This window comes from Protopterus annectens, chromosome 1.part0 (assembly GCF_019279795.1).
Source record: "Protopterus annectens isolate FY-2018-M chromosome 1.part0, PAN1.0, whole genome shotgun sequence".
NCBI lineage: Eukaryota > Metazoa > Chordata > Ceratodontiformes > Protopteridae > Protopterus > Protopterus annectens.
In genome coordinates this window covers 192,663,392-192,682,148 of record NC_056725.1, presented here as the reverse complement: position 1 = coordinate 192,682,148, position 18,757 = coordinate 192,663,392, and the positions used below count along the sequence as shown (strand labels likewise).

Below are 18,757 nucleotides of genomic sequence, written 5' to 3'. Positions count from 1 at the left end.
TGTCCTAGAGATGAGAGCAGTGCTTTTATCGTTGTGAGCCCTTCAGGACTCTCTTCCCACAGGCACTATGGCAGTTCAAATGGACAATATGTTCGTAGTGTGGTACATAAACAAGCAGGGCGGAACAAAGTCCTACCCCCTATGTCGAGAGGCACTCAGACTTTGGCAGTGGGTGATCTCCTCTCAACGGTTTCTGATAGCAATGCACATCCCTGGGAGATCCAACGTCATAGCGGACAGATTGAGCAGAGCAATTCTCATGCCTCACGAGTGGTCTCTAAATCAAGCAGTAGTAGAGAGAATTTTCCAGAAGTGGGGCCAGCCTTGCTGCGACATTTTTGCAACACCTCAAAACAGCAAGTGCCTCGACTTCTTCACTCTCTTCCCCCTACCAGGCCACCCCCCCAGAGACGCTCCAGTCCACGATTGGCCTCGGGGTCTTCTATACGCCTTTCCCCCTTTTCCGTTGATCCCAAAGTTAATTCAGAAAGCAACCACATTGAGATCCAAAATGATCCTCATTGCTCCTTACTGGCCTCGACAAGTATGGTTTCCGTTCCTGCACCGACACCTTCTGGAACAGCCCTGGCATCTGGAACCATTTCCAGATCTTTTGACCCATCTGATGGGCAAGCTGCACCAGTCTCTTCAGTCCCTCAACCTCACAGCTTGGTTGCTTCACTTCCAACCATAGCCAGGCTTCCCCTCATTTCTCTTCCTGTCCGTGACATTATTCTTGCCTCCCATAAGTCTAATACTAGGAAGACTTATGCGAGCAAATGGAAGCATTTTTCCATTTGGGCACAAGTTAGGTCCTTAGACCCTTTTAATGCTCCAATTCATAAAGTTCTTGATTTTCTGGCAGAGCTTTTTCATGCAGGTTCATCGGCAGCCACTATCAGAGTTCAACTAGCGGCCATTGCCAATATCCATGTACGACTTTCGGAAACCAATATTATGTCTCATAAACTCTGCAAAGCCTTCCTCAAGGGCATTTTCTTACTCAGACCTCTCATTAAGGATCCTCCTCCACAATGGGACCTGAATTTAGTGTTATCTTCACTAATTCTTCCTCCCTTTGAGCCTGCAGCTTCTTGTTCTCTCAAGCTCCTCTCTTGGAAGACTCTGTTTCTAGTGGCTATAGCTTCTGCCGGCAGAGTGTCGGAGCTTCAAGCCTTGTCCACCCATTCCCCTTATTTGGTCTTTCATAAAGACAGAGTAGCTCTCATAACAAACCCTTCCTTTCTACCTAAAGTTTCTTCTGAATCAAATCTGAATCACACTATTCACTTGCCGGTTTTCTTCCCAAATTATTCAAACCGGGCTGAACAGAAACTACATTCCTTGGATGTTCATCGCCAATTGCTGTATTATCTAGACAGAACAAAACAATTCAGGAAGTCAGAAGAACTCTTCCTTTCTTATGCTGACGGGAGGAAAGGGCTTCCAGTTTCAAAGGTAACCCTTTCCAGATGGTTAGCTTCCATCATTACCTTTGTCTACGAGTTGAGACATAAACAACTTCCTTCAAAACCTAAGGCTTATTCAACCAGGGTGCTATCGACTTCAGCAGCCTTTCAAGCAAGGTTACCTTTAGATGCCGTTTGTGCAGCAGCTATTTGGGCTTCTCAACATACCTTTATTACCCATTACAAACTGGATATAGCCTCCAGAAATAGAGCTGACTTTGGTTCCACTGTAATCAGGAGTCTGTTCCGTTGAGCCACCCAGGACCAAGGTGCTAGGGACGCTGTCCCATCCAGCAAGAATGAAGGAGAGATAGACAACTTAACATTAAGAAGTTTTGTACCTACCATAACGTTCCATGTCAGTTGTCTTCTTCTCGCCTTCTTTCTTGCGTCCCTCCCTCCTGCCCCCTAGCCTAGACAGACTTGAAGGTTTTGAGATCCTTCTATTTCATGATGTTGCCCCTTTTTCTAGGGTTCCCATATCATGACTACTATTGCCAGGGAGACTGTATATATATATATATATATATATATATATATATATATATATATATATATATATATACATTGTTTTTTTGTTGGTAACAAAAAATTCTATGCTATGTGTTAGCTGCCAAACGAGATCTGGGGAGTTAGCGCATGGTATTGTGGGATATAGGGTTGCCTCGAGCTGGTAAAAAATAGCTCTCGAGCTATAGTATAGGCCGAGTCAGAGCCGAGGATTGGCTCCGAACCCATCCAGCAAAAAAGAAGGCGAGAAGAAGACAACTAATATGGAACGTTATGGGAGGTACATAACTTCTTATTCTGAAATAAATCTCAACCAGACTATAGAATTACCTGTGTTTTTTCGCAAATATACAAAGAAAATGGGACACATGTTGCACAAACTTGACGTCCATAGGCAACTTCGATTCTATCTAGAGAGGATTAAGGACTTCAGAAAATCAGACCAACTTTTTGTCACCTTTTCAGTTTCAAAGAAGGGTACTCCTGTGGTTAAAACCACGTTATCAAAATGGTTGTTAGACTGTATTGCTTTCACATGCAACTCTTCGCAGATGACATTAAATCATAAAGTCAAGGCTCACTCAATCAGGGCAATTTCCACTTCTTCATCCTTTATGGCATGGCTACCTATAGATTCTATTTGTGCAGCAGCAGCCACATGGTCCTCACCTCATACCTTTATCACTCATTACAAATTGGATAAGGCCTCCAGGGAATTGCATGGACTGCAAAAAGATAATTTCCATCAGCACTTAAGGAAATAAATCCAGCCTGTTCACTGGAAGGCTTGTGAGTAAAACTAAATGTGAAATTCTTTGCTACTTAATAGGAAGATAGAATTCACAAGAAAATTCCCTGATACTGGAATAGCTCAAAGAAAAATGAAGAGGGACACCACATGCTGCGGCAGATGGACAGCACTGCTGAAGCAATGAATATGATTCTACAAAGAATTAAGAAAAGCAGTTCTTGACAGCCAGGTTTAATATGTTAAAGTGTTTGAGATAAGGAAGACTTAGATTTGGCTCAATGACTAAAACAACAATATGGAATAGATATTAGTCTGTTATCTGCAAACTCAACCTAGCTCTGCAGATCTGGAACACTGAAAGTAGTGCATGACATCATATAATACATATGTCACACAAAAGTTATATAGTTACAATGATGACTGATCTCTAATGGCAACTCTATTTTCATCACCAAACGAAGTCTGACAGGACACAGACGACTTGACATATTAAACTTTCTCTGGCTACCTGGCTTTTCTTTTTACCCACAATGCTGTGAAAATAAGGATCCTACTCCATAGCAGAAGCTAAACCTTTAACTAAACTACAATAAGTACTATAACCACTAACCACCACTCCTAATCAAAATCTTCCAGGTCCTGCTGGGACTGAGACAGGACGAAGGATGAAGGTGTGGTGATGAAGATGTAACTGCTAATGTACATCTATTATTACAGGAAATATGTACCTTTTATATCTGGAATTGGGATTTCTATCTTCATGACCAGCAGGACAAAGTCAAAAGTTTTTTCTTCTTGGGTGGTTTCTCTTGTAAAATATATCCTTTATGACTGTGGCTCCAAAGGAGGACCCAGATCCGCAGGTCACATCTAGAGTGTAGTGTCTTGTAAAGGTATTCAGTGATGTCCACATAGCTGCTCCACAGATTTCATTCAAAGATGTATTCCTAAAACAATGTTTCAGAGGTAGCCACAGCTCTGAAAGAGTGAGCTCTAAGTGACAAGGGTTTCTGTATTCCATACAGGAAAAGTTTATACAGAGAGCCATTCTGAGCATTAATATAAACACCTCAGAGCCAAACTGTTTTTTTTTTTTTTTTTTTTTTGGAAAAAGAAGCAAAAAAAATTGTAAGTCTTCTCTAGTAGATTTTATTCCATTAAGATAAAATCTATACATCTAAGGTAAACATGCATAACCATATAGTGGAATAAATATTCCCCTCTTTTGGAATGATTTGAAAAAAAGAAAGATGATTAAGTGACCTGTTCAAATTTGCTTCCATGGCTAACCTGGGAATGAATGAAGGATTTGTTCTTATGCACACTCTTTCTTTATGAAACACCATGTAAGGGGATTGACACACAAGGTCTGTAATTCTATAATTCTTTTGACAGATGGAATTGCCACTAGAAGTAGAGTTTTTTTTACCAAAGCTGCTGGTTCATGGAGGAGAAGCATTCATTTCAATAGCACAAAACAAAGAAGCCTAGAAGGGACAAGATCCTTGATAGCAGGACATAAAAGAAAGGGGTCCCTCATAAAGGTTTCAAACCTTTTTTTGCTCTCATTGCTGTCTGATAATTGTCAGACTTTGCTATCCATTGATCCTCCTGCATTCAGTAAGTGAGAGCAAATCACATAAACTGTCATACATGCAGCCATTGGTGCCTTTCCTTTGCATGGCCCTAACTCTCCAGTGGCTGATGTGGGCTCCCGTGTCACCATGGGAGCATTCTACATTCACCAAGACCACCTCCTCAGGTTCTATGACCTTTGCCTTAAACAGGCAGATAAGATGTTAAGAAGCAGATAGCAGGCCTACAGAACGAGGACAGTGGTAGCCTTAATTGTTTTGATGATTGTTGTTATCTCTGGGCAGATGACCATTCCAGAAATAGTTGTAGTCCTGCCATCCTTTCCTAGAGCCCTTGTTGTTTTGCAGTTGACTGTGCCACAACCAAAGATGATGATGTGAACCCTGCAGTATTTGGGAGAATGAATATGAAGGAGCATCAAATTTAAGTTTGACACTTGTGAGAGCCTTTCCTTCTTGTTTTTGGTCCTCAAATTTGATTTAAAGTGAGGGACCTGCTTAACTGGTCTGCCATTGAATTCAGATGAGAAGGGATATAGACTGTATGTAAAGTCATCTGATATTGCATTGCTATCTCCCAGAGAGTCATAGCCAGCCTGATCAAGAAATATGATCTTGGTACCCATAGTATTTTCTGCTATCAACTGTAGGCTACCTTTCTTACAAAGTCACCTGGTGACTTTGCATGTTTTTATCAGAGACATCACCTCTGCAATATTTATGTCTGTTTTTCTTTGGATTTCATCTCAATGGACTTGGACAATATAGTTCTGAGTGTATACACCCTCTTTGTACCAGGTCTGATGCATTGTAAGGACATGGTTATGGGTTCCTTGATGAAGGTTATTCCCAGGTTCTGTCTGATTTGAATGGACTACCACTCAATTTCATGTACTATGTGGGTGATGATAGGTATCATCTCTTCTATGGACTGTGAATGTTGGCAGCAAATAGATTAGATACCACTGGATTTTTCTTATTTGCATCTTTGCTAAGGAAACCATCTGAGTGGCTGATACCTAATGCTCTGAGGCATTCCCTGATTGACACTTTCTTTTCCTTCTGTGCCATTTTGTGGAAGCATTGTCCCTAGTTTTTCAATGTTTCCTGGGGGGGGGTCTGTCAGCTGGGGTCCAGGAGTGCCCCAGAAAAGTCACTCTTTTGGAAGGTGTAAGAGACAACTTGGGAATGTTGAATTAAATTTAAAACATTGGAGGCATTATATGGTGAATAGGAGGCCCTTGTATATCTCATCCTATGGCAATGCCTGAATGAGGCAGCTGCCCAAGTAAAAGTAGATGTGAATAACCTTTGATTTGTAGTAAGCTACAACTGGAGTCAGCCAATTTATAAACCCCTGGGTGTAGTAGCTAGTCCAAAGGGCAACACAGTAAAATGGTTGTGTGAGTCTCCTTCTTCTAAACTGAGAAAGCACCTGTGGCCTTGTCAACAGAAATGTGGAGACAGGCATCTTTGAGATCCAAAGTGACCATTAAGGCCTGGGAAACTGGAGTGCTAGCAGGCCTGTAATGTCAACATTTTGAATTTGGACACTTTGAAGCAGGCAATGAGCTTTGAGAGGTTTAAGACGTGTCTTCATTCCTGTTACTTCCTGTGTACCAGGAAAAGCCCTGACTAAAATCCCCTGGTTTGTTCTTCTCTGGGGACATGTGATAGTAGGAGTTCCTACAGGATATGGGGTATTGCATGCACTTAGTCTTTTTGTATAGGAGGGATACGTGTTAAATTTGGTTTCTATGCAAAGTGTAGTTTGTAGCCCTGAGACATGACTTCTAATATCCCTTTGTCCGTTGTAATGTATTCCCACATTCTTTGGCACTGGTTGACCCAGACCAACATCTTGGGTGAACTCTAGCAGTTTTGCCCTCAGGTCCCTCTTGGACACTTCAATCTTTTCTGTCAGTTGGTGTAGGGCAGTAATTTAGAATTTGGTCATATGCATCTCAAAATTTAAGGCCATGTAGGCTAGAGTGGCAGCTGTTTATACCTTCTATCCAAACCAGTCTAGCACTCTGCTTTCCTTGACATTTGAGAGAATATTTGGGGCAGGAAGCACATTATCTTTTTTGGGGGGCAGCTGATGTCTCTTTAGCATTTCATCTGAAGCACTCTGCTGTCCTGCAAAGAGTGCCTACAAATGAGATTTCCTTTGTGGGTGAGGTAGCAGAAATGGCATCTCCTGTATCACTACTATATCTTAAAGGGGAGGATATCTGGGATGAATTATCCAATTATTTCTCCTTAGATACAGAGGAGTGGTCCTTCATCTTCTTGAAGAGGACTCTTTCTTTCTTTTGCTGGGGAAACTCCAGTAAAAAGAGGGATCAGTGCTTGGCTGTATCTACTTTATGGCTTGCTGAAGACTGGAAGCCAAGGAGATCTACTATTCAGGAACACTTTGAGATATGAAGGAGTAGAAGAGTCCTGCTGGATACCTGCATTCTAGCCAACTGCAGGGAACCTGTAACAGGTGATTTGATTCTTAACTTTTGAGTTCCTTTAGCTGCAACATCTATCTTGGAATTATGGACCTGTGGACTGAGTTCTTGGACATCTAACTCATGGCCTTCTATGTCCTCCCTTACTAAGACATTGGGTTACCCATCGTACCTCTCTGAGATAATAAAGCAAGGTTTGACTATGGGTGCCCATGATGAGACATCCAGTGTAGTGACGGTTTATAACAGGGGTGATTCAGGCAGATTTCCAGGCCCCACAGATCCAGTGCGCCCATTGCCAGTCAACAAAATACTTAAAAAAAAGTTGTTATGTTCCTAACAACCTACTCACTTTAGTTAGCATATATGCTGAACATAATCATTAACAAAACATGATTCTGTTTAGTAAACTAAAAAGCATTAATTGTCAGACACTGAGTATTTCTTCTGTATACTTGCAGAGCTTATCACTTGAATGTAAGCAGGACTGGCCTGTGATGCTGCATTATTTATTTATTTATGTATTTATTTATTTATTTATTTACTGGTAATAAATGGTTCTTTACTTAAAATAAATGCATTATTTAATGCTCCTCTCCAGATGATCCTGTATATTTCTGCTGGTTGCCTCCTCATGATTCATTTGGGAAAGCAATGAGATGGAAGCCCACAAATATTAAATTGGATAGAGGAGAGCTGCAGACTGCTGTAGAGGGTTGTGGTAACATGAGATAAGTATTTTTGTATCCCGTCAGGCAAGCAGATATAACTTTGATAATTGTAGTCTCTGGGAACAGCATGCTGGCTTTGGATGAAAGAAGTTTGTCATTTACTTAGGTTAAAATCCACATTACTTTCTGACTACTGTTGGTGTGTAAAACAAAGTTGAGACTGTCATTGATTTTGCAAACTCTCCTGGACTTTGCTTCAAGTTTTGGACTGCACCTCAAAAAAGTGTTTTTATGGCAAATCACTGAGGATTGCAACCACTAAATTGGGGGGGGGGTGCTGGTTATGGTTGCCCTTTTTTACCCTTTTATCATTTTAAAGTCTGAATGATTGTAGCTCATCATTTGCTTAGTTTAAAGACTAACTGCATGATTTCCTGGCCAATGTTTGTGTGTAAAGTTAATTAATTTTCCCAGATATTTCAGACTGTACCTGACTTTGCCTTATGCTTTGGTCTGTGCCTCATAAAATGTTTGGTTGTCTGAAAAATTATAGAGGCTTGTAGCCTCTAAGTGGGGGTGGAATAAGAGGATGTGGATGAAAGCAACTTATCCTCCTCTTGTTTGAACATTTTAAAATCTAGATGGAAGCGACTTACTCTTTGTTCAATTTAAAGTCTGACTGCACTATTTTCTGGCTACTGTTTGTATGTGAAACAAAGTTGAAACTCCCCTTGATTTTGCAGACTGTCCCAGACAGTACCTCATAAAATCTTTGGTTTTATGGGAAATCATTCAAGACTGCAGCCACTGGGCTGGAACTGACTATGCATGAAAGTAAGTTATCCTTTCATCATTCAGTCATTTTAAAATCTGCCTCGATAGGACTTGTGTGCATTTATATGAAACATGCTGGAATATCTATTCTCTTGTGATCATGAAAGAAAGTTGAAACTGTCCCTAATTTCACAGAATGTCCCTGATTTTGCCTTATATTTTTGGTCTTTGTTCATTAAATTTTTGATTTTGCAAATCATTGAGGACTAAAGGCACTGGATGAGGAAAAATGCTGACTGTGGATGAAAACAGTTTACTCTCTTGCTGTTTGCTCATTTGAAAGTCTGGCTTTACAGGACTAGAAGGCATTTGTGTGAAATACATTGTAATATTTATTCTTTACTGAGTGTTAGTGTGAAGCAAAATTGAAACTGTCCCTAATTTCATAGAATGCCCCTGACTTTGCCTAATATGTTTGGTTAGTGCCTCATAAAACCTGTGGTTTTCTGGCAAATCAGTAAGGATTGCAATTACTAAATGATAACAGACATCTGACTTTTCAGAGAGCATATCCTTCAGAACATGTATGCCAGTGCAACTTTTTAAGTGTATAAGAGCAATTTTTAATGTCTTTCACTGATTTTGGTCTTTTGTCCCTCATTATGTTTTGGGTTTGCTCCTGACTGAGGTTGAGACATATCACTTTTTATCATAGTCGCATGAGGTTTACATGACAGATTGGCTATGACTGTAGTCAGGGTGAATGGCAGCTGTTTGTGGAGTAAAGTAACTTACTTAACTAGACATTGCTTAGTTAGCCACCTGTTTTTTCAGGACTAAGGTTCATTTGCGTGAAATAGGTTGCAATATTTATGGCTATTGTTTAGGTGAAACAAAATTGAATTTATGTAGCTTTCAACTGTCCCTGATTTCACAGAATTCTCCTGATTGTGCACATATTGTTTCATCCATTTCTTATAAAATATGTGGTTTCTGGCAAATTATTGAGGATGGCATTCACTAAATAATGACAGAGATTTGAGTTTCAGACTTCATATCTTTAAGAAAATATATGCTAATGCAAAAAGAAAATATATTTTTGCCTCATCCACAACTTTTGTGCTAAGAAGTAGAACAGTATTATCTTTTATCACTATTAAATGAGGTGTAAACAGCAAAGTGGTTATAACTGCTAGGTGGGGAAGGAAGCTGTCTGTGGGTGAAAGTAACTTAACCTTTGTTTGCTCAGTTTAAACAGACTGTTTTTGCAGAACTAGTGTGCATTTCTGTGAAGTATGTTTTATTTTTACCACTATCAGACATCCAAAATGTACACAGTCAACAATTACACTAGTATTGCTGGGTATGATGGCTGTCTGAGATGAGAAAAGTATCTATTGTAGGACGCAACTGAACAGCCAATGTCATGTTAAAGGGACTAGAGTCTGGGATTTATGGTGATATTAGATGAACACTATAATTCAGCTTAGAAATTAAAAAAAAATCAAGGATATGATAGTATATTTCAAGAGACAAAATCAGACTGTTACTTTGTTGCCGTTTTATTTTTCCACTTTAACTTAAAGAAACATGACAGTGTCATTTTGACCAGAAAAAGTAAACATCAGACTATTGTGAATATTAATAAAAAACAGATCAGCTTATTCTTTTGTTTATTTCCTAGGTAGTAACCCAGATTCTTTACAGGAAGGTGAAGTGGATCTTTTTGGAGTGGACGTCTGCAATGAATTTTATTGGGGAGTACTAGCAAGAGGCATGTTTTGTGCTGGTAAACTAGATGGATCTGTGGATGCCTGCAGGGTAAGCTTAGAAGGCTTAATCTTTATAGCTATGACATAAATGACAAACGTGCTGGAAATTCAAATTATTTGCTTGTTGTAACTGATAATCTTTTCAGATAATTGGTTACTGTTTGTGTTGTTCTATACCACATGATAAGAAGTATGACAGTTTGGCAATACAGAACAGAAGACAAATGTTAGGAGCTGCTAACAGGTTTCATCCTGTAGTTCTAGGTTTTATTCTGTCATTCTCTGATTTCATGAGTGAACAAGTTACTTAATCAGTCCAAGGTTTTTTGGACCACCTTTGAAAAGAGGCTGCTGCTGTTAGAGGGTTGTACTACATTAACACATGAATAAATAAGACATTATGCAAACATCCTGTAGATGGAGTTTGTTTAGTAAACTTTATAATAATTGTTCTTTATGAAAAAAATAATTATTTGTATTATATTTTGATATAATCAGCCTGTCTTCTGGTCATTAAACATGCATTTGAAATAAAAAAGCATGTATTTCTGTCTGAAAATCAAACACAATGACTGTTGCATTCATGGTGTCATCCGTAAAAATGCTATTCATGTCACTACATTAAAACAGCCTGTTTTTATCAGCTACTTACTAAACCTACTAGATGGAATCCTTTTTTCAAAAAAGCACAGTAATCTTTACTTAATGTACCCTAAATGCCCTACTAGACAGTCTGTGCCAGTTGTTAACTGTGCAATTTCCAGTGAATACTGCATTTTCATAGCTATCATATCAGCTAAAAGCTGACAGTGAAGATTCAAGATTATCATCCATACTTCTTTTTATCAGGTCTTTCAGTATCAGCTATGGACTGGGTTAATATATATATATATATATATATATATATATATATATATATATATATATATATATATGGATCTACTTCATTACAACAAAATCCCACTTCACCGAAACCCAAAACAATCAGACCACATCAACGAAACCCCACAACAATGAACATTCACAACAATGAAACCCAAAACCACGAAACACTAACACAACCATCACAAACACACACATACATACATAACAACCCCAAAGTACCTAACACACAATACTAGAAACCGTATAGGCAGGGGGCAAGCCCCCCTGCACCCCACACCCCCCTTCTTTATTATTCTAACTCAGAGATCGCACAAACAGACACACAAGGCACACTCACACCCACACATTACATTCCCTCACAAACACACACCACACTCACAACACACACTTACACACACCACTACCCCTCAAACAGACACTTACACACACATACATACCTACGGGCATTGGAGCACCAGAAGTGCTAAACACAATCCCTTAATGTCGGGATTTTGAATTTTGCGCTTCTGGGGTTTCGATGTTCTGAAGTTTCGAACATCTGGTCCCGCTCTTCCAGGTTTTGTTCATATGAAATTTCATTCATATGAAGGGAACCCATATATATATATATATATATATATATATATATATATATATATATATATATATATATATATTCACAGGTCTTGTGCCACTTCCCAGCAATGTTTCCCAATGTACTCAGAAGCTACAACTATATAAAGGCTCAGTTAAATTAAAAAAGTTGCACCTTTTATTTAGGTGAAACCTACTAAGAAGCATTTTTTTACTATTCTTTCTCTGACTCCCTTCCCAACCCACAGGTCCTTAGGCTATTCCCCCTAGTTTCTGTATATCCTTACCTTTTAATCCCCCATTATTTCTTTTCAGGTATCTTGGACATGACTATTTTTCAAATTGTCCCCCTCCGACTTTTTGGGAAGTCTGCCTCAGTGCTACTCAGTAATAGCTCCAGTGGGCAGAGGTTCCACTGTGGTGGTGCAGGCTTAGGGTGGGAGCTGTCATATTTGCAGCAGAAGTCAATTATCCTGACCATTAAGGTGGTGGCTAGTGCAATAATATCAGGCCATCATATCATCATTATCCCAGTTTAATTTCTCCAAGTTTTTGGTCGTTTTAATACCATGACAGGAATGGACCCCATTTCTAAGTCAGGGTATAATTAAAGTTCATGAAACTAGTATTGTGTCAGTCTTTGATGTTAGACAAAAATGTACTCTGTGTTAAGCCTAAGTTATCCTGTGAGGCTTCTTCTGTCTGCCAGGGGTCTCCCAGGCATTATCCTCCCACTCCTAGTTTTCTCTGGGCTAGGACTGCTGGCTGTCAACTTCTTCATCCTATCTCCTCTAGTCAGCTCTACAGCAGTCTGAGCCCACTCCTGCCAGATTTGCACCACTGGGCTGGCATCTGCTAAAAATTATTTTTTTTTGCAGCAGATAGGTCCTCTGCACCTCAGTTACTAAGTATACTAATCACGATTAGAGAACAGAGAGAAGACCATATACAATCACAGCTGCTTTGCAAATAGAAATCATGGCAGCAGTAATTCTCAATAGAAAACAGAGATTGATGAGTTCAACATAGGTTCATAGGTAGGTACTAGGCTATTGGCCCTAGGGCCTATATAAGCCTAGCCAAACAGTATCGTGGCTTTTGCCACCCAAGAAAATTATTTTCCTGTGCCCCTGTCAAGCAGAGCCACAGAAGTGATCCCCAGGGTGAATTTTCTGTCTCCCATCCGATCATCAAGATTTTTCTTGAGTGCTAATGAGGAGCTTTGTTTGATATAGATAGGTAGTTTGTTCCAGAGTATGGGAAGTCTCTGAGACAGGAATCTATCCCTCCAGCATGTTCTGTTTATTGTAGTGATAAGGTTTAGGTCCCTAGAGTGTGTAGCTCAGAGGGATTGGGATTTCTTTACATGGAGCATGTCCAACAGCTCTGGGTTTGACATAGCTTTGTATGTTAGGCAGAGATTGCCCCTGAGTAGGCGATATACGACAGAGTAAAGCTGGAGTTTTTTGAGACGGTCTGCGTAGGGCATCTGTTTGAGGCCAGTAATCCTCTTTGTGAGGTATTTCTGCAGCCTTTCCAGTTGTTGTAGATGTCTTGTGAGGTACATACCAAAAGGGGCGTTGTACTCTATAATGGGTCTAATGAGTGATGAGTAGAGGGGAACAATGACCTCTTTTTTCCTGGATGAGAAACCTTTTGCGATGAGGTGTGCCATGTAGAAGGATTTCCTGACTGCTGTGGCGATGTGATTATCAAAGGAGAGACTACTGTCCACCTGTGTCCCAAGGTCTCTTATCGCACTTTCAGTGTTAAGTAGGCTACCACTTATGTGGTAGTTCATGGGTACAGAGTTTTTACCAAAAGGGATGACAATGCACTTTTTGGCATTGAGCTTGAGGCCATGGCTTTGACACCAGGCATCTGTCTCAGTGAGGCTCTTTTGTAGGATGTCCACATTGTTAGGAGATTTGATTATGGCTCCTAGTTTGCAGTCATCTGTGAACTTTGTTAGCCAAAGAACTTCTGTGTTAGCCTGTACTTCAGAGAAGTAGATACCAAACAGGAGAGGATCTAGGACTGAACCCTGTGGTACTCCACTTGTCACTGGTCTGAAGTTGGATTTAGAGTCTGCTACTTTCACAGTGTGGGTTCGATCAGTGAGCCAGTTGGCAACCCATCTTGTGACATAGGGATTTATACATGGTTTAGTGAGTTTGTCTATAATTCCAGAGTGGGGGATGGTGTCAAAAGCCTTGGCGAGATCTAGATAAGCTGTGTGTACCACCTTACCCTCATCTACAGCTTTGGTAACCGCTTCAAAGAAGTCTGTCAGGTTTAGGAGACATGATCTGCCTTTTACAAACCCGAACTGGGTAGGGTCCAGAGTTTGGAGATTACCAATGTCATTGTTTATAAGTTGCATGATGATATGCTCCATAGCCTTGCAGACCAGGCTCATCAGGCTAATGGGGCTGTAGTTCCCGAGGTCCATGGTGGCTCCTCCTTTGTGGAGTGGGATAACTGTTGCTGTGCGCGATTCAGTGGGCACAAAGCCTGAGGTGAGGCTATGATTGAACATGGTACTTAGGTGGGGTGCCAGTTCATTCTGTAGTTCATGTAGAATGCAGCCTGGGATGTTGTCAGGTCCCATGGATGCAGGTCCCATGGATGCTGTGTTCTTGGCTTTGGAGAGTGTGTTTTTTACCTGTGCAGCCATGATTACAGGTACTTTGCATTCTTCCAGTATAGAGATGGGCCCTTTAGGGGATGAGAGTGGGGTAAAGTTAGCACTGAACCTATCTGCCAGGATGTTGGCAATATCAGTTGGTTCTGTATATTCACTTAATACTTGACTAATAGGGCAATGGGATGCAATGATGCACTGCAGCACTTTGTTAATGTTACTACTTGAGGAAGGATACTAACCTTGCAAAAGTTTGATATACAGCTGATCTAGAACAAACATAGCAAAATAGCCTAGAGAATGAAATGAACCAATGTGCAACTTGAACTCTATCTGAATCTGAACCTGAATTGAAAACAACATTTAACCCAAAGCAAGATTTGAACTCCCGGTCAGACTTAAAATCTATTATACTAATATCATGGGTTTTCCCACTAGCCAAATGCTGGAAAAGGCTGCACCCTTTCATTTAGATATATGGTGTGTTCTCTGGCCATCAGCATGACATAGGGCATGGCAATGCTACACCACTGTTTCATCTTACGCACCACTATTTCATACAACAGGCACACAAGGTCACCGGGGGCCTTCTTTACTGATCTTTCCAAGGATTTTGACTTGGTGACTCATGCATTACTGCTATGTGAATTGAGACCTTCTTGTTTATATGATCTTTTTATAGGGACACAAAATGAACTATGCTATTGAAGTTTGAATTATTCCTAAATAACAATTTCAAATACTGGTTAGTAAATCACAGCTTTGAATAAGATTCTGCAGTGGCAGTTATGTAGCTTGTGAGTAGCAGTCCAACAGATAGTTTATTTAAAACTTAGGTTAACATGGTCTGGCAATTCACATTTAATGGAATATCTTTACATTTTTGACAAAAAAGAAAATTCTGTACTTAATTGTAGTGCAGAGCTCTCAACCTTTTAGCACAAAAAATCTGGACAAAGACAAAAAATAATGGGAGGACAAAGCTCCAATAACAGGGACAGATTTTAAGTGTTGTTGTTATAAACTTGAACTCAGCCCTGACTGATTTGCCAAAAAAAAAATTCAGAAAACCACACATTTTATGAGGAACAGACCAAAAATATGAGGCAAAAATCTGGACATTCTGTGGAAATCTGGACAGTTGAGAGGTATGCTATATTGATTAATCGGTGTTGACAATATTAACTCTCTCATCTCTATGACTATGTCAAGCAAATACTTAGCTCACCTCATAAAACTTTCCCAGGCCACCTTGCTCCCTCGCTTTAAGCATAATTCTCAATTTCAAAGCCCCTTGTTAAGATCTTGGAAGCCCACAAGTCAGAGTGACCTGGAGAGAAAACTAAAAAAAAACAATATTGTCTGCAAGCAAAACAACATACTTGTGGTAGTTGGGTGGCAGTGGTGATACAGATTAAACTACTAGTGCAGCTATATCATTTTTATAAGTAAATAAGTCTTGTATCTCACAGTGGTAGTTTCAACTGCATCATGTCTATGACAAAGCTAATCCTCTTTTGTGGCTCATTACAAAATATCCGCCCGACTAACCTTGAACAAAAAAAAAACAAAACAAAACAAAAGAAATTATGTCCTTTCCAAACAAATAGCTCAGCTTACCTTGACCTTAAAATAATATTCAGTTTATAGTGTCATGCAAAAGTATTCAGTGATGCTCATGTAGCAGCTATGGAAATGTCATCCACTGAAACATTTTTTTGAAATTTGCTGGATGAGTAGTATGAGAACTGGATCTAGCAGTATAAACAATGGATGTATTATCATGAGCACTTGATCTATAGTATGGACATTCTGTTATTTATCACAGTCTAACCAAAAATGTAAAATGTTATGACATTTTCTATACTTCATTATGCATTTCCTTTACCAAGTATCTATTTCCCCACATTGGCAGCGTCTATGCTTTGGGCAGTCATTAAGTTATCCCATAGGCCACACTGAAAAGAAGTTTTAAGTTGTCTCCCATATCTTAACATCCTTTTCCTTCCATTAATTTTTAGAAAATTGGAAAAATGCATCACTTTTCCTTCTTTAACATCCAATCAGACCATTTTTCATCTTCCATTCCAAACTTTGCAATCATCATAACTTTTGTTAATTTTATACACTACTTTAAATTGTTCTCAAAACACACCCTTATCTCATTATCATTAGCATCAGCAGTTTAAAATTGTAAACACAATTTTTTAAACATTTTATCAATTCGTCTGAACAGATAATTATTTCATAGAAAATTAAGAAATGTATTATCAAAGTAACGAACTTTGATGGAGTCTCAAACTTCTGAAAAGTGTCTTTGCAAAAAGTCTCTGTGCCAATATGAATGAAGGCCCTTACATCTTCAGGTTTAATGCCTAAAGGGTTGATAACATTGTCAAATGCATAATATATATATCAATCTGTTCCTTTTTTTGATTTACTTTTTACTACTGCATTTTTGAAAGTTTTGCACAGTTTTCATCCATTCACCTTATATCTTCTCTCTTGAGGACAGGGTATGAATGTGTACTAATACTTATTTTGCTGATCAATATTGTTGCAAGATAAAATGTATCAGATGACCTTTCAGTTTTTTCCCAAATTATCCCAACCTGGATGAATATTTATTGCATTATTTGGATGTCACAATTTGAAGAAGGGATGCTGGGATATAACCTATCTTCATTATTAACATAAAATACATTTTATAAGAAGAATCGTTTCCTATGGAAGATAAGCACGGCAAGTTGGGATGTTCAAAGTGCAAACAATGAAGGCTATGATCTGAGAGGGCATCATATGAGACTTATAAGGATGAATGCATTGCCCAAACACTGAATATACTGAGAACAAACCCTGGAGGTCGCTAGGATATGAATGGATGGATCTGCTTTTCAGGTAAGGGAAGTCCTTGAACCTTTGGACAGATGATATCTGACTACCTCCAGGGTGGAGCTTTTGGGCAAGACTTCAGGAATTTGAAAAGTGACTTTCAAAAGGAAATGCTGCATAATCCATGATTGTTCTGCTGCAAACTACATTCTCTGGGAGTATGCCAATTCTTAAAACTGCCTTTACTCCTGAAGTGCTTTCCAGAGCCTTGAAAGGTATCCCATTGGGGTGCAGAAAACAAAGCTGGTGTGGGACGAATTCCAGCTTTGAAAATGGATGCTGAGGTGCCTGGAATTTCACCCCGTCTTTAAAGATAGTAATCCTCTCACTTTAATGCCTTTATAATTCAGCTTTTACAGACTTCCAAAAAGCAAAGATACATCAAAGGGGTTGTTTAAAAATCATACTTTAGAATTCTTAACAAAGTCTATAAGGTAGAGTCCTATTGCGACTACAAGGCCTGTGTTTGCTACCCTAACAGAGCCATCCACAGTATTATGGGTGAGGTAAATAGCCCGACTGGCAAATGAATTACATGTTGACATTACTGAAAACAAGTTATGCTGCCTGAATATCATCTCACTCAATGGCTTGGCAAATTAAACTAACAAGTCTATCTATAATCTTTTCATTTACATAAACTATAATCTTTGCATTTACATGCACTAGTTTAATGCCTTCAAGGAAAAGGTTGAGGACAAAGACACCTACTTCCCTGGTATTTTTCAGGCATGTAACTCATTATACAGGTGGTGATGGTCTTTGGCAGAGGTTGGGGAGCCTTACTAATCACAGTGGAAGCAAAGACAAAGCCTACTGCCAGAGTCTGCAACCAGGGGAGACATTCCATGGGAAAGTAAAGAATTTCATCTGAGTATATGGAGATAGGAGCTACCATGTTTGCTTTCTTCAAAACATTGATAGCCATGAGCTTGACCATTTGCTCTGCAGGTAGAACTACCTAAGAGGATGTCCTGGGTGACTGAAAGGCAAAATCAGGATATACTTACTCTATTGTTGAATGTGTGCAGATTCTTGCTTTATAACTTCATTTAACATATCCTTTTGTTTTTTTTTTACATTCTTCTTTTATAGTGTCTATTTTGATCTCAAGTTTGTCCATTTTAACTGAAATATCCTGGATACTACTCAAAATAGATTGTAGCTCCTTCTTCACTGAGGTTTCTGGATAATTTACTATAGAGTGGCTCATTTTATGAAAATATTTAATAAACTTCTAAAAGGAAAATGATATAGAAAAATCATAAAAACTTGATTTTTCTTTCCAAAGCCATTTCAGACTTGTTTGGAAGACTCACATGTACTTGTAGATGGATATTTGTTAAGTTTGTATAATAAAATATTGTCAGAAAACTGAAAGGAAGCAGAACAAACATTGTATGCTGCTAGCTATTCACCATCTTGACCATGGCCCTCACTAATTATCCCTTTTTTAACAGCAGCTTCTATTCTAGGTTCTACTAATAACTCTACCAGTGCTGGTCTTTCACTTAAGATCCCACAATTTCTTTCTGTTTGCCTATACTTTGATATCAATCCTTGATAGGGAAGGCAATCTGTAGCCTGCAAGTCCAAATACATTATTGGCCTATTCCCATTCTATTACCGTTCCCTCTCTAGTTATTTGCTCCCAATACTTCTCTTGCTTTTTGTTCTAATCAAAGTTAGAAGCTAAATTTGAATCATCATTGTCTAGTACAGAAGCTTACTCTGAATACATATTTCTTTTTTTTTCTCAACA

The 18,757-nt window shown here is 39.1% G+C and overlaps 1 protein-coding gene across 1 annotated transcript in view; it reads left to right on the top strand.

The window, feature by feature from the left end:
* LOC122798578 (acrosin-like) overlaps positions 1–18,757 on the top strand; it is a 174,269-nt gene that overhangs the window by 131,165 nt on the left and 24,347 nt on the right. The window contains exon 3 of the mRNA XM_044067990.1: positions 9,914–10,050. Within this exon, the coding sequence (XP_043923925.1) occupies positions 9,914–10,050 (137 nt within the window). The remainder of the gene's footprint in view (positions 1–9,913; positions 10,051–18,757) is intronic.